The 24892-nt window shown below is 43.7% G+C and overlaps 1 protein-coding gene across 6 annotated transcripts in view; it reads left to right on the top strand.

Moving 5' to 3' along the window:
* Positions 1 to 23315, top strand: part of LOC132837036 (histone acetyltransferase KAT6A-like) — a 292136-nt gene extending 268821 nt beyond the window's left edge. For all 6 annotated transcript variants that reach the window (XM_060856693.1, XM_060856695.1, XM_060856694.1 and 3 more), the window contains 3 exons: positions 2594 to 2875; positions 9442 to 9742; positions 18918 to 23315. In XM_060856693.1, coding sequence (XP_060712676.1) covers positions 2594 to 2875; positions 9442 to 9742; positions 18918 to 21499 — 3165 coding nt within the window. In that variant the 3' untranslated portion in view covers positions 21500 to 23315. The remainder of the gene's footprint in view (positions 1 to 2593; positions 2876 to 9441; positions 9743 to 18917) is intronic.
* Positions 23316 to 24892: the final 1577 nt, after the last annotated feature.

Here is a 24892-nt window from a genome sequence, read left to right as displayed (position 1 = left end):
AAGTCAAGAAACAATGTGCTCTTCTCACATGGTTCTGCACTCAGTTTTCAAGAAATGTTAACTCAAAACTACAAATTATTTGGTGATAATTTTAATCGACCTGTTCAGGCACATTATGGCGTATGTCTGGCAGAGGTGGAATGTGAACATGGGCCTTCTGATCCAGAGATACGGTCACTACCACTGCCGCACGTACTTTTCCAATTCAGTTTTAAATTTCGGCATATGTGTGTGTCAGATGTCTTGAGTGGAGAGATGGCGGAAGACTTTGACTACTCGGAACACATGGCCTTCAAATCATGAAACTTAACAAAATAAAAACCAAAACAATTGGGGATGCTGGAAATCAGAAACAAAAACAGAAAACGCTGGAAAAGCTCAGCAGATCTGGCAGCATCTGTGTGGAGAAATCCGAGTTAATGTTTCAGATTCAGTGACCCTTCATCAGAGCTCAAAACTCAGCGGTTCTGAGGAAGGGTCACTGGACCTGCAACGTTAATGCTGATTTTTCCCCACAGATGTTGTAAGATCTGCCGAACTTTTCCAACAGCTTTTGATTTGGTTTATGAAAGTTAGTTAAGGATGGTGAGTGAATTGGAAAATTAAAAATCCGCCGCGACGATCACACTTGACAGTTGACAACTCGGTTTAAGCATTTTCTCCTCCAATGAACTTTGTAAGTCAGATTTCAACGGCTTCCTTTTTGACTGTGACACTGGGATAAACTGTCACACAGTGCTACGACTTGGAGATCAAACTGGACCTAACTTGTACAAAGTTACCTCGAGAAACCTTTCTGAAAAAGAAGTGTGCTTCGCCTTGAAACCAGATTTACCTTGCAACCTATAAACAGGGATTTTGAAGATTCCAACTCTTGTTCCTGCCTTGTCAGGTTGGACCATATTTTTAAATCCCAAATTACTGCCTTTCTCCATATCCTTTGAGACACTTAGTGAGCATCTACCCCCATTTTGACCATCTGAATTAATATGCATCTTTGGTCATTGGAAACACCATTCTCTGAGTGAGGCTATTTAAATTAGATTCACTGTTAACTGCCTTGCTTCTAATTCTAATGGGCAAGTCTATTGATTCCAAGGATCAACCTGCTGAATTATAATTTAAGGTCCCATTTAGACTTAATTTATCCTTTTATAAAGGTGGCATGCTTCAATCACAAAGGGCCAGAGTTAACAACACACGCTGCTATTCATGTGCAAATCAGCCATTAGATTCAGGCATTCAGAGATACTTGCTTGAGTTATGGGTCTCCAGAACTTAGTGGTCTGTTCACTTGGCTATTTGCTTCACGGAGGTAAAGTCCTGATGTTAGTCTGTCCATAATGTGGAAGAATTTGCTGGATGTCATTAATTGTCTGTGAGACTCACCACAAAATTGTGTCTTGAGAGTAATCATATAAATGTCTTTTTAATTGTACTGCCGTAGAAATTAATCAACTTCTGGTCCAGAGAGGTAATAACTTAATCTGTTCAATCTTGTCCCTGTACATGATAAATTGTTGAAAAGGATGTTAAATGTCAGTTTTTTTCCCCTCACTGTCCCTGAATGCTGATTTTCGCTCCCTCACTTAATTCCCCTTTCAGTTTCTCATTTACTTTTAATTCAGACCTCTCCATCGTTTTGCTGTGTTTCTTCCTCAATCCTTAAGTATCACTAATTAAAGCAAGAGCACTGTTTTATCCTGGTGTTCACCTGGGTCAGAAATGCCTCATTACTCTCGTAGCACCATTATCAGCTTATACTTGTAATTGCATGCAGAAAAATGTTGAACAAAAGGATGCATGTAAAAGTCCCAGAGCTGGAACATCTCGTCCTGTTGATCACTGTCGGACAGCATGCTGGCAGTCTAGCATTGGTAGGATTGGTAATCATCAGCTAACTCTTCATTTTGATTTGAAGGTGGGGTTCCTCTTGCATGTTTCAAGAAGTGGTGACAGCATTGATATTTATGTCACAAATATTTCTCTGTCTCTGACTTACTGCAATGGAAAATGTTACTGTAGCTCTCATGTGAAACTCTCACGACACTAGGTTTCGGAGCGCCGCTCCTTCATCAGGTGAAGGAAAGCTCCAAAAGCTAGTGTGCTTCCAATTAAACCTGTTGGACTATATCCTGGCGTCGTGTGGTTTTTAACTTTGTACACCCCAGTCCAACACCGGCATCTCCAAATTACACCTCTAATGTGAGTTGTTAATTCATGCTGTTCATTTCTCACATATCTTGGGTTTCAAATAACTGGTATTTAAAAATAAAAACAGACTAATCTTCACGGTCAAGTCACAAAATTGTCCACATGGTGAGAGCAACAGATTAGGACCTGTCCTGGCCACAGGAAGTACACAGATTGGGAACCTCCCTCAGCTGATTACACTGTTCTTCTGGGTATTTGACACTTGTGTAGCAGGTATGTTCCTTTCTTCTGGTGTTTTCCTTCTCCGTATTCCTGTCTGAAAATTGTAAAAAAAAAGGTAGGTGTTGAATTTAGGCTGACGTATCAACTTTGTAAGAGCAATCCTGGACCTAAAAGGTGACGTGCCATTAATTTATTCCATGGTGTTTATTTAAAACAGGCTGAAACCACGACTGAGGCATGGGACAAGAAGGAACCCAATGGTTACCTGCCACTTCAGAACGGCAGGCAAATGGTAGCCTGTGCAACAGCCTGCAAAGCCCAGCAGGATAGTTCCATCGAAGGTCTTTTGCCTAATGGTGAGAACAAAAGGAAGCATTTCAGTGAGAGTAGTGATGAAGAGGAGGAGGAGGAGGACTATGAGGATGAAGAAGGTGATGACGCGAGGCCAAACTCTCCACCTGTGCTTACAAAACCAGCACTGCGTGGCATGAAAAGGAAGGTACGATAGCAAAAGTTGTTTTTCTCGTTGTTTCATCTCCAGTGTGTGTGAGACATTAAACAAGGTTATTTTGTCCTTGTTTTTCTGTCAAGGGGGGTTGTTCAGGTAAAGGTGCTGATATGTCTGGAAGTAGCTACTTAAAACAATGGCAGAAGAGTGGCCACTTCTCCCATTTCAAGTTTTTTTGTACTTGGATTTGTTTTAGCAGGCAGTCAGAAGGTCCTGTTAACAGAGAAGCTGTTCCTGTGGAAAAAGGTCCAATGTTCCAACAACTGTTTCTTGCTTGACCCCTGTTGTGGACTAGGCCATATCCCTCAAAACATTTGTAAATAGGAAGTCCAGACGATAACTTTGCTATTTGTTTCAGCTTAGTGTGTAGTGAATATTCCCTGAGTAAATAAGCTGGTTCAACTGCCAAGTTCTAAATAAACAAAATTTATTTACAGTATTATGAATGAAATAGAAGGAACAGAAAATAGAATACCAGGTAGCTTATCCTATTCCAAACCTGACTTAATGATGCTGTTCCGAAAATACTTGCAATAGTCCCAATCAACACGTCCCTTACCACAAAGAATCAAAAGGGAACAGACTAGAGCATACAGGCATGAAGTTCGAGAGAGATCAGCAGCCTGTGTCTCTCATCCCCTGCTGCGGGGAACTAACTAAAATTATGAACTAAATTTTTTTTTGAAAGTCTAATCTAAACAAAGGATAGATATGCAGCTAGCTGGCCACTCCCCTTTGATGATACCTTTTTTTGTAAAGATGTGACAGCTTTTTGCCTGAAGCACTATCTGTTCGGGGTAAACAAAGGGCCCCAATAAAAACTTTCAAACCTAGCATAGTTGGATCCTGGCCACTTATCCCCTCTCTGGGGGAAAGGAAACTGAGAGGCCGAGTAACCTTGTAAAAAGAATCAGGCTTGTGACACTTGTCTCTCTGCAGTCTCTCCTGCCTGTAAGAACCTGAGTTTGACTTGGCCATTTGCGAAGGGGTGATGTTTTTGGGATGTTCTGGGTATTGGAACAGCTCCTTCGTTATGTTGTGATTTCAAGTCGGTTAGGTTTCCAAATAGCTATGCAAAATTCTGTTTTCTTGTTTGTGTTTCAACCGTCGTGGATAGATAAATTTCTGTTTTGCGTAAAGCCGAGTGGTTTGACCAGCTGCATCCCCCCTGGAATATCCACTTTACATCAGCCTCAAAAATAAGGAAAAATTAGGGTCTGGTCCATCTTGTTGAAGTGTTTGAGGGGGTCTGGCCTTGTCCATAAGTGTTATCTTCAGGGGCCTTTGCAGCCAGGAGCACAAAGCATGTTGTAGCACTGAAACCAAAGATCTGGTTGACATGCTGTGATTTATTTCGTTCATTAGTGACTACAAGGAAGAATTAATTGTAAGGGTAAAATACATCCTCTAATTCTGGAATCCAGTGATGGTAGATCATCAGGTTTTAATTATCCCTCTGTGCAAAGTTAGGAGAAAATTATTTACACTGCAGGTTGTTAGAGTGTGGAGTGCTTTTGGAAATGAAGAGTTTGATGCAACCACTTGCATCTTTTGGAGAGAAAATTAGATAAACCCCGAAGCATACATTGCTGTGGTTCAGGATTTCTGTGTTAATTTGTCTTCTCCACTTTGTGTTTCCAGTATTGAACATTTGTTTTGCAAGGTGCCCCAAACAGTACTCTGTGTTCTCGATTTTGTTGAAACTTCTCAACTCGCACTCGAGGAAACAGTTCTCAAGACGATTAAAGGGAGCACCAACATTTATACTACAACTATACTGGTTGATGCACTCTGGGAGAGGGTTCGCAGTGGATGGTGCATCAGCTTATTTGTAGTTAATTGTCAGATTAGGTTTCTGTTTTAAATCAGCTAGGTTGACTCTGACAGGTCAAAGCATTGCTCTGAGAAATGAGTTAGTCAGTGGCTGTCACCAATTTGTAGTGAAGGTGTATGTTCTTGCCATCTACAAACAGCAGGCCTTTTGTATTCATATGCAAAGCTTCCGTTGCACAGAAGTGTGCCACACCGCTGACACAACATCACTGTTCCATATCAGTTGTTCATGTAATTCCTTGCATGCACAGGATTATCCAGCAAGTGTCCAGTCCCCTGTTTGCTGGGAACGATTGTTGGGATATGCTGTTCTGCCAGCATTTGGGACATAGGGCCGACATACTTGACGTCACGTAAGCTCTGATATTCAAAGATCACATCTAACCATTTGTGTGTGAGACCAAAAAGTTTTTTTGGCTTGATGGCAGTAATCTCAAATAGCTGACTTCACCTGTCACTCAAACGTCTGAAATACTTTATCTTCCAGAGTCACCTGAGGTAGACTGAGCACTTTTTCAAATCAAAAGGCTCAAGACCATTTGCGTCTGAGTGCCATTTGCAGTAAGAAGTGATTTGATCTGGATAGACATTCGCCCACAGGCTGACTTGTGCGCATTTGATTTCAGCATCATGTTTGTAAAATGGCTGAGGCGCGATTTGAGTTTTCTGACACAACCAATCTTCAGCATGTAGAATTGTAGGAGTCCTGACATGTCTGCTGTGCAAGTTCGTTTGAGATTGTCAGGAGTAGAAAACACGTTGTTATAGATATGTTCTCCAAGGTGGGAAGTCAATTTGCAGCTGTTTCATCCCCAATCTTGGTGACATCTTCACTGCTTTGGAGCCTCCTCTGAAGCACTGCTGTACTGTCATCTGGAATTTATTTGGTTCCATTTCTGCTGCTTCCAGTTATTCATTGTTGTGTCCGGTATATTGGGTCGAGGTCAATGTGCTTGTTGAAGAAGTCTGTGGCTGAGTGCCATGCTTCTAGAAATTCCCTGGCTTTCCAACATTTACTTGTCCGGTCAAACTGTTTCGTGCAGTCTTGTAAATTATTTTAGTCTTGCACATGATGGGTATAGGGTCTTTTGGCCTGTTGAGTCGTTGTCTGAACGTGGTTGTCGGTTTATGGGTTATCATGATTTCGAGTGTTGGAGAAGTCCAGCTGTCAATTCAGAGACTTTTTTTTATGTAAGGTAGCGTGGCTAGTGTGTTAGGTCAGGGCATGTCGACGTTCTGGTGTTTGTCTGTTAGGAATGTGTGGATGAAGTTGCAGGGATATCTGTTCTTGGCGCATACGCTGTAGGAGTATTCTTCTTTGTCCCTTAGTAGGTCGAAGAGGTGTGCCGCAGTGTGTTGTAGCCCTTTTGAGCAGGGTCGCAAGTGCGGCGGCTTTTGTGTGTATTCGAGTGGTTGGAGAACCCCTTGGCCAATTTCTTTCCGAGGATATTGAGGAAAAGGAGTTCATTTGACAGTGCCATTTCAAGCACGAATTCAAGTACAGAGCACACAGAAGGAAATGATTAAAGTGCTGTGTTCTTTCACAGCAACTTTCACATGGCTTTCTTGTGCTTCACCTATAGTTAGGAGGAAAAAGTGAAACCTTCACAGAAAATGTTTTGATCTTAAAAGTGTCCAAAATGGAAAAGTTAGGAACATGACTGTAAAAAGAGAGAACAGGCAAAAGTGAGGAAATCCTTTCATTTTAAATCTCTACATTTGTTCATATATTTTTTTGTCCAGTCAGATCTTCTATGATTTGTTGAGTGTAAGTTGAGGTACAGTTTTAAAAAATGACATCTTGGTTTTCGGGTTGGTAATTTTCTGGCTATGCGTGGTCTTCAGTGTGTAACAGACTTAGATTGCTTTGATGATTAAAAGATGAAAATTCGACACATTCAAGAGGGAGAATATTTCAATGTGTGTGTACGTTGAATGCAAAATTCTCCAGCAATTCCCCCATCCCAGAGAAAATACTGGTCTCCTTTCTCTCTTTGTTTTTCCCTCCGACCAACAAGCTACTGAGATTCAAGAAGAGCTGTTTCCCAACTGTTGTTCAACTTCTGGAAGGACCTGTCAAATTGTACATGTAATGTTGATCTCGCTCCTTGTGCAGCTTCTCTGCAGCTGTAATACTGTATTCACTCTGTTCTATTACCTAGCACACCTTTGTATTGAATTGAATTTACTTTATTGTCATGTGTACCGAGGCACAGTGAAAAGCTTTGTCTTATGAGCAATACAGGCCGATCACAGAGTTAAGTGGCACAGGTAAGTAAATAATAGATAAGCAGCAGCAAAAACAAAAACACAGGTACAGGTGAATGTTAAGAGTTTGTGAGTCCATTCAGTATTCGAACAACAGTAGTGTAGAAACTGTTCCAAAACTGGCTGGTGCGTGTGTTCAGGCTTCTGTCCCTTCTCCCCGATGGTAGAGGTTGTAGAAAAACATTGCCAGGGTGGGATGGATCTTTGAGAATGCTGGAGGCCTTTCCTTGACAGCGGGCCTGGTAGATGGATTCTGCATGCAAAACCAAATGTTTCATTGTACCTCAGTGCATGTGACAATAAGAACTCCAATCCAAACCAAACACCATGTGTTTTCCAGGACTGTGCCAGCCCTTGGGATGCTGTGCTTCACAGTAACTCAGCATGAGTCTCCATGCGCTCTTGTAACTTGCACTGTGGGGAACAACAGCTGGATGAACTACTTGTGGGTGGCACAGTGGCTCAGTGGTAAGCACTGCTGCCTCACAGTACCAGGGACTCAGGTTCAGTTCCCCGCCTTGGGCAATTGTCTGTGTGGAGTTTGCACATTCTCTCCGTGTCTGGGTGGGTTTCCGCTGGGTGCTCTGGTTTCCTCCCACAGTCCAAAGATGTGCAGGTTAGGGTGGATTGGCCATGCTGAATTTCCCCATAGTGTTAGGTGGATTAGTCTGGGGTAAATGTAGGGGAATGGGTCTGGGTGGGCTTGTTGGGCCGAAGGGCCTGTTTCCACACCGTAGGGAATCTAATCTCAACTTGATCATTGCCTGGTAAAGCTGTGTCAAACGTGGCAAAGTTCCCTGTGTCAGATCAAGATGCGTACAAGCAAGCAGTTCACTTTTCAGGTGCATCTTCTAATTCTTTCTCAGTTGCTCAGTGAAGGGCTGTGAGCAGCATATTAGGCTGGGATTAAATTGTGGAACATGTCACAATCCTAGGTACAATGGGTTCTGCAGAATCCAAGGGCATACATTGCAGTGAGAAAACTTTTTAAACAAAAAAAGAGATTTCGAGAAGAAACCCTTGGAAGAAAGCAATGTTTGTTTGACAGTGCCCAAAATGGAAAAGTTAGAAATATGACTGATGCTGCTGTGCAACAGGATGCTCTCAAAAGAGCTACGAGAGGCCTGAGGTCTAATGCTTTCAATGGCCTTTCTTGTCCTTGGCGCTTCTTGGCCAAGCGAGTTACGTGGAGAGTTCGTGGGCACTTAGCAATTACATTGAGCATTTGTCCTCGGTAGCAATGAAATCAGATCACTGTCTGTACGTGTGCATTGCAGCAAACATTTGACAAAACACTAATACTGCAGGATCAACAAATTAATGCTGATCCCGGTGATCTCCTGAATAACGTTGTTTCGTATCACCGTTGACAGCATGTTCTTACTGTATTTCACCTTGCAAAATGAATTGGAGTATTTTTGCAAAACCAAATATGTTTGAAGAGGCATGTTTATTCAGGCCTTTGAGTGTTCCTCCAAATACATGTGTAATGAGTGCTCTCCCTCAAGGCTTGTTCAGTAGAATAGAATGGAGAAAGTTGTAAGCCAGCAATCAGGATCATCAATACAAGAGCAAAGCCAAGCCTGATCTCTTTGCTTATCTTACAGTGAGTCCCTTGCCCTTGTTCATCTCTCCCTCGCTGTTGACACTGCCAGTGTAAACGTACTCAAGCTTATGTGTATTTGAGTATTCTTGTCCTTTTCCTTCTGACTGAGATGGCTCATATTTGATGGCTGGCAGGGAAATTCAGAACGAGACACGATGGATGCTGGGAATCTGACTTAGGAATATAAAACGGTGAGCAGGTCAGCCCAGCCTCTCTGGGAAGAGAGACACTTGACATCTTTTAGGTTGGTGACCTTTCATCACAACACCTCTCTGTTATTTCAGAAATAGACTTTGAGATGCAGTAAATCTGAAGGTCTTGGCTTGATCCAGTTGTGCATGTGTGTACATATACACAGAAGGATAGCCAGAATAACAATGCAGCAAATTCTTCTCCAAATATTTGAGCTGAATTGTCAGTTGCACTAGGTGGCAGTGTTTCCTTCAATTTGATTAAGTCTCTGGCAAAAGTAGTGCTTCCATTTTGCCCGGCTTCGCAATGTTGCAGCCAACCTCTTGTACATTATACTTGTACATTTCAACTCTACTGACTGCAGACAGTCTGGAAGCAGATTTGTATGGAGTATGAATTGTATCTTCCAGATAATATTTAATGGTGTTTGACTGAAGTTTGTATTTTCCTGTCCAGAAGATGGGTAATTCGTACTCTGAGAATTTGATCATTTCATTCAACCAGCAGCAAGACAGAAGGTTGGTAACCTGAGGGAGGCTGAGAAATGCTCACCTGTCTCCCTCAAGGTGTGGTAGGGAAGTATTTTGAGGAACAGATACTAAGCTTGAAATGTGCTCGAGACAAAAATGTTTAAACCCAATGTTATCTCTTTCCCCAGAGAGTGGTGATTCATCGGAAAAAACGTGGACGAAAACGCAAGCAGCACAACAGCAGTGTTGTAACGGAGACCATCTCGGAAACAACTGAGGTGCTGGATGAACCGTTCGATGATTCAGACACCGAGCGACCCATGCCACACCTCGAACCGACTTTTGAATTAGAGGAGGCTGAGAGAACTGAGAAGGAGCATCGAAGTGGACGCATGTTCAGAAGTCTGACAGCTGGCGGTGCTGTCCGAAAATGCTCTTCCTCCCAGAGAGAGGCTCCAGATGAAAACGGAGATGCTAATGCTGTTCAAGGTATTTGATGATTTAACTCAATAATTTCAGTGTAATTTGGTTGGCAGAAATTACGGGAAAAAAACCCCATGAAACAGTTGAGATAAAAGTACTTGCTTGAGAAGGAGTTCATTTTAGGGACACAAGTAGCACCGTAGCATTGGTGGGTTGGAAAAGGCAGAATGGTGTAGTCACAGATGAATGGAAAACTGTCAAGCAAGAGTGAGCTCGATCCAGGCTGGAATAACTGTCTGAAAGGGAAGAGGTAGAGTCTCCAAAGTTTAAGAGGCTGTCATGACAAATGAAATGAAATTGAACATTTAATAGTGACAGGAGATGTCTGACAACTAACTGAAACAAGATTCAGATAAATAAATGGTATGAAAACTGAGCCAAAGTAAACTGTTTGGTCCCTTGAATGTGCTTCAGCATTCAGTAGGGTCGTGGCTGATATTTTTGAGATTTCGCATTCCCAGTTACCCCTGATAAAATTGGATTCCCTTGCCTGACAAGAATCCATTCAACTTAATCTTCAAGATATTCAGTGGCTTCGTGTCGTCCTCCACCTTCTGGGATAGAGAGTGCCAAAGCTGCAAACTCTTCAGAAAAAATGAATACACAGATCTGATCGAAAAGGCTGACCCCTAATTTTAAAATAGAGCCCCTTGTGTTCTGGACTCACCAAGAGGAAACCTCTTTTCCCATGTCCACCATGTCAAGATATTTCACACTTCAATCAGGTCATCTTTCACTCTTGTAAACTCCAAAGGAAACCAACTCCCGCCAATCTCATAAACCTCTGAACCACCTCCAATGCATAAACTCCCTCCTTAAAAAAATAAACCAGAAAGTGCATCATATTTGAGATACAATTTCACCAATTGTCTGCATTACTGAAGCATAGCAACCTGTTATGTTCAGTTGCTCTCGTATGTTCGTAGAAGCCAAGAGGATGGATTTGTCAAAGCAAGGTGGCTCAGTGGTTAGCACTGCTGCCTCACAGTACCAGCGTCCCAGGTTCAATTCCAGCCTTGGGTGACTGTCTGTCTGTGAGGAGTTTGCGCATTGTCCCCATGTCTGCGTGGGTTTTCTCCGGGTGCTCCGGTTTCCTTCCATAGTCCAAAGATGTGCAGGATAGGTGAATTGGCCATGCTAAATTGCCCATAGTGTAAGATGCATTGGTCAGAGGGAAGTGGGTCTGGGTGGGTTACTCTTGGGAGGGTCGGTGTGGCCTTGTTGGGCCGAAGGGGCTGTTCCCATACTGTAGGTAATCTCATCTAATATCAGGAAAGAAAGATTAGCAAGCAGCACTAAATGAAACGTGAAGCATCTGATCAATTCAATTCCACGAAGAGTCAGCAGTTAGCTCAGGAATAAGTCAGACATGGTGAGGATCCAATGGAAGGTCTTTTGTGTAGATGCAGAGGACATGGGCAAAGCTTGAAATGTGTCATTTTCAGCTGTGTTCAAAAAGAAAGCAGATGATTTGAAAGTGGAACTGAAGAGGATCGCCATGTTACAGATCGGGTAACAACAGATAAACGCGATATCTTAAAAAGATTAGCAACACTAAAAATCTGTAAAGTACATGCAGTACATCAGGAGATTTTGAGAGAAGCTCAGGTGGGAACAAAGATGTTGGTTGTAATCATTCAGTTGTCATTGGATAAAGGAGTATTGCCAGAGGAGTGAGCGAGGTGGGGAGGATAGGAGCAGCAAGCCGTTTCGGTACATGTTGGTGACGGTGATTCGGAAGTTATTGTAAACACTGACACCCGAAATTTGAATTTGGGAAGTGCTGGATTAATGAAGGAAAGCCAGTATGGATTTACAGAAGACAAATGATGTCTTGCTACCTTGGTTGAACTCTGCGTCGAGGTCTGGAGCAGGCTGTTCAGGGTCGTGCAGTCGATATACATATAAACTTTTGGAAGTAATTGTGTTCAGTGCCTCACATGAACATTTTAAGGAGGAACCTTAGTTGGCATCATAGCCACAAACTGTGGTGCAGGGAGCCATTCATGTTGTGTGGTGGGGGGAATAGTGATGTGAGTGAAGGTAAATGTTGTTGACATTGGGGATTGTATAGAGCACTGTTCTCTGTGACCAGGATCGAGGGTTACAAAGGTTGTATATGACCTGCCTGGTGCTTGGGATTGGGATATCTCGTCTGGGCTGCAGAATAACTTGGAGTGGGAGGGTAAAGATCACAGAGAATGTGATTGAATCACATGGGCTTTTTGACAATCCTGTCATTTCATGGTCACCATTACCAATAATATCTTGTCTTTACAAATGCATTTAATTAAATTTGAATTGCATTGCACGGCAGTTGGAGTGAACTTTGAGCTTCTGTCTCCAGATCCTTCGGCTCAGGTCTCCATTTGACATTATTAGTCCAGTAATGCAACCACAGTGCTACAGAATGCCTCAATGAAGTTCAAAGAGAGAGAGCCAATAACTGAGAGTCCAAGATCATGGGTAACTGGTTGAAACAGGAACCAATGAAACAAATTCTCACTCATGAGACTTGTTCCCTGATGGGAAAGTAATGGGGAATAACCATCTTCAAAACCTTCCTTGCCTGTCTTCCTCCAGTCTCTATTAAGTTCCTAAAACCACAGTCCGGCAGCATCTGTGCAGAGAGAAACAGAGTTAACATGGTACCTTTTGAGTCTCATGACTTCTTCAGAAGTCAGTGGAAGTTCGTAATGAGCTAACTGATCCCAGCCAATGAAGCATTTTCTTTCAGGCTCCTGGGTTGGGGAACTGGAAGCCTGGTGAGTATTCACTGCCTCCCGTTCCATATAAATGATGGAGAAAGGTGTGATTCTCTGCACATCTTTGAAGACCAATGAATCCTTATCTGAAAGAGAGCCTTAATACTTCAAGGGCTGTTGGAACTGATTGTCTCGACCTGCCTGTTAAATACAGTAATTTGTTGAGGAATCTCTGGAATTCCATTGAAACATGAGTAAGCATTTTTTCGGAGAGGGAGTGCTCGCTCCCTGTCTGCCACACAGTGGCACAACATACAAGTACACTTCAATTGATACGCACAATTATACAGCATAGAAACAGCCCCTTTGTCCGGCCAGTCCCTGCCGAATATAATCCCAAACTAAACTAGTCCCACCTGCCCCCTCCTGGCCCATGTCCTTCCAAGCCTTTCCTATTCATGTACTTACCGAAGTCACTTTTAAACATTGTAACTGTGCCCACCTCTAAGACACCCTCTGGAAGTTCATTCCACATGTAAACCACCCTCTGCATAAAAAATTGCCTCTCGTGTCTTTTTTAAATCACGCTACTCTCACCTTAAAAATATAGTTTTGACATTCTCCCATCCTCAGAAACAGGCACCTACCATTAACCCTTTCTATACCCCTCACCATTTTATTCACCTCTTTAAGGTCACCTCTCAACCTCCTAGGCTCCAGTGAAAAAAAGGTCCCAGCCTATCCAAACTTTCTTCATAGCTCAAACTTTCCATTCCTGGCAACATCTTGGTAAACCTCTTGTGAACCCTCTCTCTGTTTAATTACATCATCCTATAACAGGAAGACCAGAACTGCACATGGTACTCTTTTGAAACCTCACACTTCCTGATCCTGCTTCTTCTAAACATCCCTTTGCAAGTCAGTGTCATTACCTCAATTGGGATGGCACTTCAGTGACAGTATCAAGAAATCAAGGATCAAAATCAAGAAACATAAAGTTCCATGGACCTCTTCCTTCCAATAGATTGTGCAGCCAAATTTACAACCATTAACAGAAAATCTTCAAAGACCTTAGAGACATCATTGGGAGAAAAGTTTAAGAATTGACAGAAATGTACCAAACATGATGGGCACCACGGCGGCTCAGTGGTTAGCACTGCTGTCTCACTGCGCCAGGGTCTCAGGTTCAATTCCGGCCTTGGGCAATTGTATGTGTGGAGTTCGCACATTCTCCCTGTGTCTGCGTGAGTTTCCTCTGGGTGCTCCGGTTTTCTCCGACAATCCAAAGGTGTGTAGGTCAGGTGAATTGGCCATGCTAAATTGCCCATCATGTTCACGGATGTTGAGGAGCATTAGTCAGGGGTAAATGTCGAGTAATGGGTAGGGGAATGGGTCTGGGTGAGTTACTGTTTGGCGGGTCCATGTGCACTTGTTGCGGCAATAGCCTGTTTCCACTGTGTAGGGATTCAGTGATGATGCCTCCTGTGTCCTTTCCATACTATTGACCACATGACCATTCTGCAATTCCATTGCACACAGTATAATTTATACTTGATATTGCCTGTGTTGTGACACTTGACTGGAGAATAATCTCAGAGCCTCTAAACAGGCCTTTAGATAACTGATACAGAGCTCTCTACCATATCCTGTCAATTCACATGAGAGGCCTTGAAATGGAAAAAAAAACCTTCAATATCAGCAAGTTATTTTAATTAACATAGATATTCTGGCTGTGCCAAATCTTGTCCTCGAGAGTTAATTGCATGTCTGGTGTTACAACATGGGGTAAACCCCCCTGCTTAATTTAAACCAGCAACACAGAAAAGATTTATCCCGTGCAGTAATTTACAAAATGTGAGAGACCATGAACTTTTAAAGTAAAAATTAACGAATTTATTTCTTAAAGTATAACAGAGAATAATAAACTACCAAATATTTACAACTCCTTCCTCTAACCTATCTTTTACTTTCCCTTCTGCAATAATCCGATAAAACCTCCAAATAAGATTTACGAAAATTCAAATTTTCAAAACCAGCCAGATGTTAAATCTTCTCTTTATATCTTCCTCTGTCATCGTCTTAGGGATTTCTGTTTCACAGGTTACTGATTGATAAAGGTTCCTCCGGGCGGTCTGCAGATGCTGGTGGCTTGACAGTTCTCCTCCCAACTATTAAATTTTCCCCGGTCTTATACCCCCCCAAAGCATCGGATTGTTTCATTGGCTTTTAAGGTTGTCAATAGACTAAATTAAAACTTGAGTGGCGTTTGGTATTTTTTGGGGTGTAATTTAAACTGATTGGCCTAATTCTATTCTGTTTTGTCGTCTCCAGGAATTCAACCAAATGTTACATTATATCTTGTTCAGAGCACTTGGTGCTGTGTCAGGTAGTTCTGCTAGCATTTAACTCTCTCAAAGGTACAGTACCCCCACACTTTCATTACACTAGCCAACAAGATAACAGTATTAAATGGCATTGGAAGAGTGTACGTGTTGCATCATGCTTTTGTCAGATATTTAGAATAACTATCCAATTACCCAGGCAGTTTCCCTAAAGCCCAACATATTTCTTTCCTTCCATACAATTGTAACAACAGTAAAAGGGTCTGGAAGCAGCCATGCAACACACAACCTGCTCTGCAGTTCAATCAGATCGTGGCTGATCTGATTGACCCCCCAGTCCGGGGAAAAGAATTCCAAAGGTTAACCTCCCTCTGAGTGTGCCTTGAAGGTCAGTTGCAATCCCAGCAGTACTACATGGCTGCCACAGCACCTTATTAGTGCTCAAAAGCAAGAAGGTATGAATCCAAGTCAACAGAGGTGTTTGGTCCCAGTCAAAGTTGCTAACAGGCACAAAGAAAGTTGTGACACTTGGGCCATCAGCATTTCCTGCCACTGTCAGAGCAGAAGCACATTGATGAGAAGTCCTCACTCTGTGCGAATGAATGATTGAAGTTAGATAGGGCCTTTGTTTGTTTACCTCCCTCCCTGCTCCTGCAACACACCGCTGCTCCAACCTTTCTTTGGCATTCCAGCATTAAAAGAACATTGTGCACGCCATAAAGCTGTGTTAGAAATAGCAGACTTTGGCTGAGGTTCATCTAGTTGAATCATGACAGGATAAAGAGTCTGTCTTAGATCATTGTAACCAAGACAAGGTCATGTAGGGCAATCCGATCATGTTCCACCAAGCTAATATTAGAATTCCAAGGAATTCAAGTGGAGTACAAGGACGCACTGCATTGGTTGTAAAATGATTCATTGCAATCAGTCATCGGAGATGGTAGTTTAATGTAAGTACTCTGAGGCACTGTCTCAAGATGCTGAGGTTATAAATACGGCTTTGCTTCGATACATGATCCTCACACTCTTAAGTTGTGAGGAAGATTTCTCTAAAAATGTGAGAGCAGTTAGTGGTACAAGAACAGCAACTGAGCTTGGACTTCAAACTGTCTCTCAGACTAAATCCGGTCATTATGTGGTTGCATTTGATAAAAATTAGTCCAACACCGAGGTTATTGTCAAAACTCTGTGTTTCACTCATATCCTTTAGGCGAAGGAGCCTGATGCTCCACCTAACCTGGCTTCCATTTCATGCCACTGTCATTGAAATGGTTGACACTTGGTCTCTTTGTAGTAGCCAGACAAAGCAATCAGTTGTTGAATTGTTCAGTGTTACCTAACGACTGAAAAAGAAAGTCCTGTTTATTTTTTTGAGGTGGAATACTTGAGTTGAAATATCAGAGAAATTCGTCAGTGTTTGGTGTCATGATCATTGCTGGACCAATGATGCCAAATGAAGTCAATTACAGCTGATTAAATGATTCTTCCTTGTTAGTACCCACAAAGTGACCCTTACTATATGCAAATCTCAACAGCCAAAATATGCTCTTAAATTCACTTTCAGTTTTCAGACTTGGGCATGGTTTTCACCTTGACCTCTGGCAGAGTGGGAAGCATTCCTTCTACTGAGTGCAGTCCCCCTCCCTGACAAACTCAGAAAGTCTAGGCTGAGACTTGATTGCAGTTCTGAGAGATGCTACCTTTGGAAGAGATGTTAAAACTGAGATGCCCTTCACTTGGATGTAAAAGACCCCTTGGCAGTACCTCAGAGAAGAGCGGCTGAGTTATCCATGGTATTGAGAACAAATTCGATTCCCCCCCACAATAATTCCGAGATAAATGCTGTTTCCTACATTACAACCCATGGCTACTCTTGAATTATACTTGAGCTGCTCTAAAGCTTTTTGAGACATATGACATCGGAGCAGAAGTTAGACCATTCACTCCAGTGGGACTGCTCCGCCATTCATTCATGGCTGATCAGTTTCTCAACCCCATTCTCCCACTTTCTCCCTGTAACCCTTGATCCCCTTGATACTCAACAGCCTGTCTAGCTCTGTCTGAACTGGACTCCATGGTTTGGCCTCCCCAGCCTTCTGCAGCAATACGTTCCATCGATTCATCACTCTCTGGCTGAGGGAGTTTCTCCTTATATCCGTTGGAAAAGGTCTTCCCTTCACACTATAACTTTGCCCTAAAGTCCTAGTCTCACCGAGCAATGGGAGCATCTTCCCAACATGTCCTCTATCCAAGTCATTCAGTATTCTCTAATGAGAACCCCCCCCCCCTCGTTCTTCTGAACTGCGTCACATATAGGCCCAGAGTCCTCAAACGTTCCTCACCTGTTAAACTTTCCATTCCTGGCACCATTCTCGTGTACCTCCTCTGAACACACTCCACACCATTGCATCATTCTTGAGCTATGGGGTCCAAAGTTGTGTGCAGTACTCCAAATGTGACCTGACCAGAGCCTCAGAAATATATCCCTGCATTAATATTCAAGTCATTAATATGCTAACATTGCATTTGCCTTCCAGTACTGACTCAACCTACAAGTTGACCTTGAGGGAATCCTGGACAAGAACTCCCAAGTCTCTTGGCGCTTCAGTCCATGTTTCTATTCCTCTTAAATGTCATAATCATATACAATGCCAGTCATTTACTTTTCCATCAGGGTTGAATAATGTACTTAATTTCAGCCATTTTTTCACGCATAATGCTGTGCTTTGGAGAAAGGAAATAACAATCTGACACATTTCTCTGGATAAGCCTCGGTACGAGAATTACATTACTGTAGCACCAAGGTCTCCTCATCCCTGTTGAGAATCAGAAACTGACCATAACACACATTTCTCCTTTAGGCAGAACGTTAGAGCTTTCAGAGTCTTTTTGTCTGTGAGCTGAAATAAATTGGTGTATCCTACTGCCCCATTCTTAAATCTTTTTGGCCATCTCTTCCAATGAGAGTACTGGAAGTTTGGGTGCTTAAATTGGTTCGGGATGGAAGAGGTTCCCAGGGCAGTGTACTGTTTTTGACTGACCTGGCAGTTGATGTGTTGGAAGTGTTTGTCACTGGTGCGTAAAAATCAAGACATGAAATGTGTTAAAGGCAACACAAGGCTTGTATCCCTCTGGTCATTGTCTGGTTTTCAATGTAAGATAAATGGAATGTCATTGGCCATTAAAACGCAATGTATTCTTGACTACCTTTGCCAGCTAAAATGAGGCATGGAGCGTAAATTTGATTTTGGAATCGGAGACAAGTTGGGGGAATTGTCAGAGGTGTTTTCTTGGTTTGTCAGCTCTGAGTTGCAGTGGAAATCCGGGTGTCCTCATGCCTTTGATACAGTAAGTGGGGATGCAGATCCAGCTCACAATTGGGAAAGCTCCAAGCTTAGATGTTATTGTCGGTCACAAAGGGCATTGAAGGTTATCTGAGGACTGTATGCAGAAATTGTCACCTTATAGCAGGAGGAATTACATGTGTTCACAACGATTCAGGGAAGGTTTACCAGACTGGGAATAGTTGCGTTTTTGAGTGTTTGTCACTTGAGGAAAGGTTGGACAAGCCACGCTTGGATCCTCTCGAGCTTAGATGAGTAAGAAGTGAGTTGATTGAAATATGTAAGATGGGTCTTGACAGTGTAGACGTCTTAGATGGCAGAATCAAGATCTTGGGGTCACTGTTTAAACATCAGATGTCGCCTGTTTAAAATCAAGATGAAGCAAATTGATTTCTCTGTGAGTTTAGTGACTTTGGAATTAGCTTCATGAGAAGGTGCTGGAAGCACAGTCTGTGAATTTGTTAAATGGAGAGATGGATACCTTCTGGTTGGACAAAGGATCAAAGGTTTTTGGGATCGGTGGGATGTTAGTGAATGGCCAGGAAGGCTTGTGGGGCTGAATGGTCTCCTGCCTGTTCATGTATTTGTGCACAAGGGGAGTGGTTGACACTGAATACTGAGAGAGGATCTGGGAAAGGGTCTGCTCACACAGGAAGCGCGCCGACACCGTGTTACACTCAGTTTGGCGGGATTTGACTTCTCTCCTTCCATCATATTGTTCAAATGCTGGCCTCCTCCCCCTTCCCCCTGCCGAACACTGAACCTGACACGTGCTTTCTTTATCTTTCAGGGCAAAGTGTGCTTAAACCTTCAGTCCCTGTGAGGAAAGATAAGGCCAAAGAGCCTGCCTTACCCAAATCTCCACCCGTGGTTTTGAAACGCAAGAGAGGTTGGCCCAAAGGTGTGAAGCGTGGAACAATCAAATGGAAGAGAAAGCCAGGCCGGAAACCAGGATTTAAACTCGCCCGATCCAGTGCAAGTGTGGAGAGTCCCGATACTCCAGCAACCAATGCTGTTCTGAAACAAGTGCGTCCAAATCCTAATGAGGAAAGGCGGAACTCTGTCGAAGTGAAAACTGTGGATCTCCCCATAGCTTATAAGAAGGAGGAGGAGGAGGAGGATGAGGAGGAAGAGGAGGAAGAGGACGAGGAGCTTGAGGAAGAAGTGTCGTGTGATGTGCAGAGGACGCCTCGTGATCCTCACAGCCCCGCACTGAAAGTTGAGGAGCAGGAAGCTGCGAATGAGCATCAGGAGAAGTCCGAACCTGCAGAACAAGAGGCGCATACGGATGAGGAGCATGAGCACGAAGAGGAGGAGGAGGAAGAAGAGATCAACCAAAACGATGATCACGATGCGGATGATGAGGACGAAGGCCACCTGGATTCTGAAGACAAAAAGGTCGAGGAAAGTGTGAAGGAGAGCGTGAAAGAGGAATCTCCAACGCAAGAACCTTTTTTAGAGACAAGCACGCCAGATAAAAATGGCACAGGGGAAAATCTGATGGACGCAGACTCCGAGGAGGAGCAAACTAATGACACGTCACTGGACTCTGAGCTTGTGCCACCTTCCGATGAAGACCGTGTTGATGATCAAGATAATAAAGAGACGTTAATCCCAGAGTTCAAAGAGGAGGAGGAAGAGGAGGAGGAGGAAGAGGACATATCACACAGTGAGCTGGATCTGGAAACGGTGCAAGCTGTTCAATCTTTGACACAGGAGACAAATAATGAGCATGACGGTGCTTACCAGGACTGTGCGGAGACCTTGGAAGCCTGCCAGAACCTGCAAAGCTACAATCAGGCTGAAGAAAGCCCACAGATCACCATGGTGGAGGACTGCCAGCAGTCAGAGCACAACAGCCCCATCTCATCTGTCCAGTCCCACCCCAGCCAATCAGTCCGTTCCGTCAGTAGCCCGAGCATGCCAGCTCTGGAGAGCAGCTACACTCAGATAAGTCCTGAGCAGAGTTCGCTGTCAGCTCCCTCAATGCAGAACATGGAGACCAGCCCGATGATGGACGTCCCTTCAGTGTCTGACCATTCACAGCAGGTTGTTGACAGTGGGTTCAGTGACCTGGGCAGCATTGAGAGTACCACCGAAAATTATGAGAACCCGAGTAGCTACGATTCCACGATGGGAGGCAGTTTATGTGGGAATAACACCTCTCAAACAAGCTGCTCATACAGCGGCCTGTCGTCTTCCAGCAGCTTGACTCAAAACAGCTGCGTCGTAACCCAGCAAATGACCAGTATGAACAGCAGTTGTAGCCTGATGCAACAGAACAACGTTGCCCCAGCAGCCAACTGTAACATGAAGTCACCTCAGAGCTGTGCGATAGACAGGCCTCCCAGCAACAACCAGCAGCAACAGCAGCCGCCACCTCCCCCACAACAACAAGCCCAGCAACAGCCTCCCCCACCACAACCCCAGCAGCAGCAGCAGCAGCCCCAGCAGCAGCAGCCATTGTCCCAGTGCAGCATGAGCAACAGTTTCACAACAGCCCCCATGACCCTGATGGAGATTCCAGAGTCCTCGAACACGACTGGTATGAGCCTGTATGAGAGAATGGGCCAGGGAGACTTCGGTGCTGGTGGTTATACGCAGCCCACAGCCAACTTCAGCCTGGCCAGACTTCAGCAACTTACCAACACCATCATGGACCATCATGCTATGCCTTACAGCCACTCTGCTGCTGTGACTTCCTATGCAACTAGTGTGTCTCTATCTAACACGGGCCTGGCTCAGCTAGCCCCGACACCCCACGCACTTGCAGGGACACCCCAAGCACAAGCCACCATGACCCCTCCTCCCAATCTCACGTCGCCATCCATGAATCTGACTTCACCTCTTTTGCAGTGCAACATGCCAGCCTCCAACATTGGCATCCCTCACACTCAGAGATTGCAAGGCCAGATGCCGACCAAGGGTCACATTTCAAACCGCTCCAAGTCTGCCCCACTGCCAGCTGCGACAGCCACCCATCAGCAGCAGATCTACGGCCGGAACACGCCTGCCCTGGCACAGCGGGCTCTGACAGTTCAGCGAGGGATGAACATGGGTGTGAACCTGATGCCGGCCCCCACCTATAATGTTAACTCCATGAATATGAACACACTGAATGCTATGAACAGTTATCGGATGAGCCAGCCGATGATGAACAGCAGCTACCATGGTAACGCAGCCTACATGAACCAAACGGCGCAGTATCCTATGCAGATGCAAATGGGCATGATGGGAAGCCAGCCATACGGCCAGCAGCCTATGCAGTCTAACCCCCACAGCAACATGATGTACACAGGCCCTTCTCATCACAGCTATATGAATGCTGGCATGCCCAAGCAATCACTAAATGGCCCTTACATGAGAAGATGAGGGAAGATCCTGTGGACGCCACAGAGAGCCATTGTTTATTACCGATGACAGCAGACCTAATGGAAATTTCAAATAGAATGATTGCTGTAGACATAGGAATTTCACAAACTGTTTAGGGCCATGTTCGGAGCGCCTTGGCCTTAATTCCCCAGCCCCGAGAGAGAGAGAGAAAAAAGAAGGAAGAAAAAGAAATTCTGCAACAGAATTCAATAAGAAAATGGTTTGAGGAACCATGCACAAGAAATCTTTTAATTAAAAGAAGCCTTACTTAATGAATTGTGTAGAAATGAAAAACTATCTGCTTTTTATATTTTTAATTTTTTTAATCTTTCAGTTTGTGTGTGCAGTCCACATTTTTTTATAGAGTCCATAGATATGAGACCCTTGAGTGTGAGGACTGTTCCATGTCCCCATTTGTTGACATGGCACAGGGCAGGAGGCACTTAGCTCAGACTCTGCCTTGGTCATATTGTTGCAGGTGTGGCTGTAATTTATTGATCTCACTGTATCCCGTGCCAGTAGGTGAAACCGGATCGCTTGTGCGCTTGTGGACTTCGGGCCGTAATGCCGAGGACCCCCTTCTTTAACCCATTGGTATTGAGTTTGACTCAAGCGCAGCATGCAACAGGCCCAAGAGCATTTTCATGTATGTTATAACGATGTTTTTAACATTGCTTCTTGTGTCACCACAAGCCATTTCACTTGTACGCCTTTATTTTTTTATGAGAATTGACAGTATTTGTTCTGGCACTTTCGAAGGACAGCCCAGGGTCCTGAAACATTTTAAGGCTTACAGCATTTAATTTCCAGTTTATTTTCTTAAATAAATCTCTCAATCACGAGAAATCTGTTCAAACTGTGTATTTTTGGTTCCCAGTCAGACCAGAAAGACGGCTGTGTTCACAACAAGCTTAGTTTGTTTTCTTCTTGTGCTTCCTCCCGTAACCTCGGGCAGTTGAATTGCTTCTCGACAACAGGTTCTGGTCAGTTACTAAGTGGCGCAGTTAGTTCAGGTATTGAGAAGGAAGTGAGCCCTTCAGACTGGCTCACTGTGTCCTGCCACCTATTCAAGCCAGTCAGAAATCGCAGTCAGGCACCCTGAGGTCCCTTGCCACGGGGTAGTAACGAGATGGATTGTGAGATCTAAGAGAAGGAGAATGGGGATGAGTAAAAAAAAAATAGCAGGAGAAACGTGAGGGAGGCTACATTAAGGAAATGGATCATGCCATTCAGATCCACGAGCTGTTAACATTGTCACTCCAAACAGGAAAATAATCATCAGCTGAGCGCACAGCGGATACGGGGTTGGGCGGGAGAAAGTAACTGACTCCGCAGTTTCAAGTAACATTGTCATCACAGCAGCCAGCTGACAGCTCCCTCCTGTTCTGATACCGACCACCAGGTAACCCCTGTGTTGACAGGTGATGGGGTAAGCAGCATTCGTGAGAGTTTGCAGTGGTCAGTCTCCCCTGGGCTGAATTTGTGCGTCACACTGGTGTGCACTGAGCAGGTCCACCGCATGCAGTCCATTCACCAACTGCAGTTGCACCGTTCTTGTTGCCCGCCGTAAAATTATGAAAAGGCGTTTGGAAAAAAAATGTGATCCAAAAGCTTCCCCAAATGGTTAAAAATGTGTGCAGGTTTCAAAACCTGTGCCGTCGGCACGTGCCACCCGTAAACCTTGTGGCGAAATGGCATCCATTGATTTCTTTTTTGTTCATAGTGTGTCTCATTGTTGGAATAATGTCCAGCGAAACCACTCCACACTTCTGGGCTGGCCTTCAAGTGTGTTTGTTGGAATACTGTTGATTTTGGGGTGGGGGGGGGAGCGGGGAGGGTGGGGTGGAAGGGGGAAGGGAAGATGTTTTTAAAAAAGAAAAGAAAAAAAAACAAAGCAGTTTTAGCCCAGAGCACCAGATATATTGAAAAAAAAACCACACAAAGATGATTTCTCTTTTCCCCTTCTCATTGTTTCTGGTGATCGCGGTTTTGTTGAGTCAGGCAGCTTGCTTTTTTGAAAGCTAAGCTGGCTCATTTTGACTTTAGGATTATTATAGAAAATGTTTTTCTATATTAAAAATGAATTTATCCTACATAATATTGGTACTTGTCATTTTTCAATTCTGTTGAGAGGTATTTTTTAGCAGCTAAACTTGGGTAATCTTAACTGAAGCTCACTGTTAGTGATTCCCAGATGCCTTTTAAAGAACTCACATTTCATTCCATCTTTAGAGTTTTTTCTATCTTTGTTGTAGAATATTGAAGCTATTTTAAGAAAATAAATTCTCCAAACTTATAGTGTGTGTGAATAGACCTCCTCCAGCTTCCAAGCCGCATGTAAAAAGCTGAATATCCATGTCTGTTTATATTGCTTTCATTTTTGTAGCCTTTGTATTTGTACATGGTGACTGTAAGCTATGAGGAGGGAACAACTGAGCTTGTGCATCCAGACGTCAGCACAGGCCACACTCCCTCTTCTTCCCCCCCCTTGTATGTAATATCACTTTTCTTTCTAGCAAGTACTTTCAAAGACCTCTGTACATTTTAACATAAATAAATTATGTTGAGCCATTTTGGATGTCTGTCTTTTAAGAGTACCGGCAACATTTGAATCAAAGGGAACGATGCATTTGCAGTCAGGGCAAAGAGCAGCATGTTTCTTCACACTTCTGCCTGAATGTTTCCTGAATATATTTCTCCTTTTACGCGCTCCCCATCTCTGCCACAAAAATCTCAAGAGCCACACAATTTTGCACGAAAGCAGTTCCTGTGGAATATTTTAACGTTTATTCAACTGCCTTTCTCATCTTTCAGTCACCCTTTTTGCATCCAGTATTTGGATTCCGTGAGCTATTTGAACGTTTTCCTTGATTTTGACGCGAGGTGGTTTCACTCAATGCAGCAGTCACAGTCCGATCTAAAATGAAGATGCTGAACTAAAAGCTGCAACACTGACAAATAAGAACTTGGCCATTTTTGAAAATCAATTGTCCCCTTTGTTAAATCCCAAAGCTTGAAATCTTAAGTTGCTCTCATTGTTTTTTTTTCTCTCCCCCCCCCCCCAAAGTGGTCCATTCCTTGGCCCAGGTGAGTTAACCACTTGAATAATGAGCGACCGTTTCAGATCCCTTTGTGAAAAGGTTATGACCGTGGTCAGAGAAGCATTCATGGCTAGGCTGAGGTGGGACACTTGCTGTGCATCAAGTCCCATAACACACGTAGTTGGTAATCCACTGCACTGATCCACGGTGGTACATTACCGAGATCTGCAGATTAGCTTTAATTTAGCAATTTCCTCCTTTTAGGGTCTGAGCAGCTGCATGACGCAATGCTAGAGACAGACCACACCACTCATTTGTGGTGCACAAAACTCAATTTTTTTAAAAAAATGCA

This window comes from Hemiscyllium ocellatum, chromosome 48, assembly GCF_020745735.1.
Source record: "Hemiscyllium ocellatum isolate sHemOce1 chromosome 48, sHemOce1.pat.X.cur, whole genome shotgun sequence".
In the NCBI taxonomy this organism is placed as follows: Eukaryota; Metazoa; Chordata; class Chondrichthyes; order Orectolobiformes; family Hemiscylliidae; genus Hemiscyllium; species Hemiscyllium ocellatum.
Note: the sequence above shows the minus strand (reverse complement) of the source record. Positions and strands in the feature narration are given on the sequence as shown.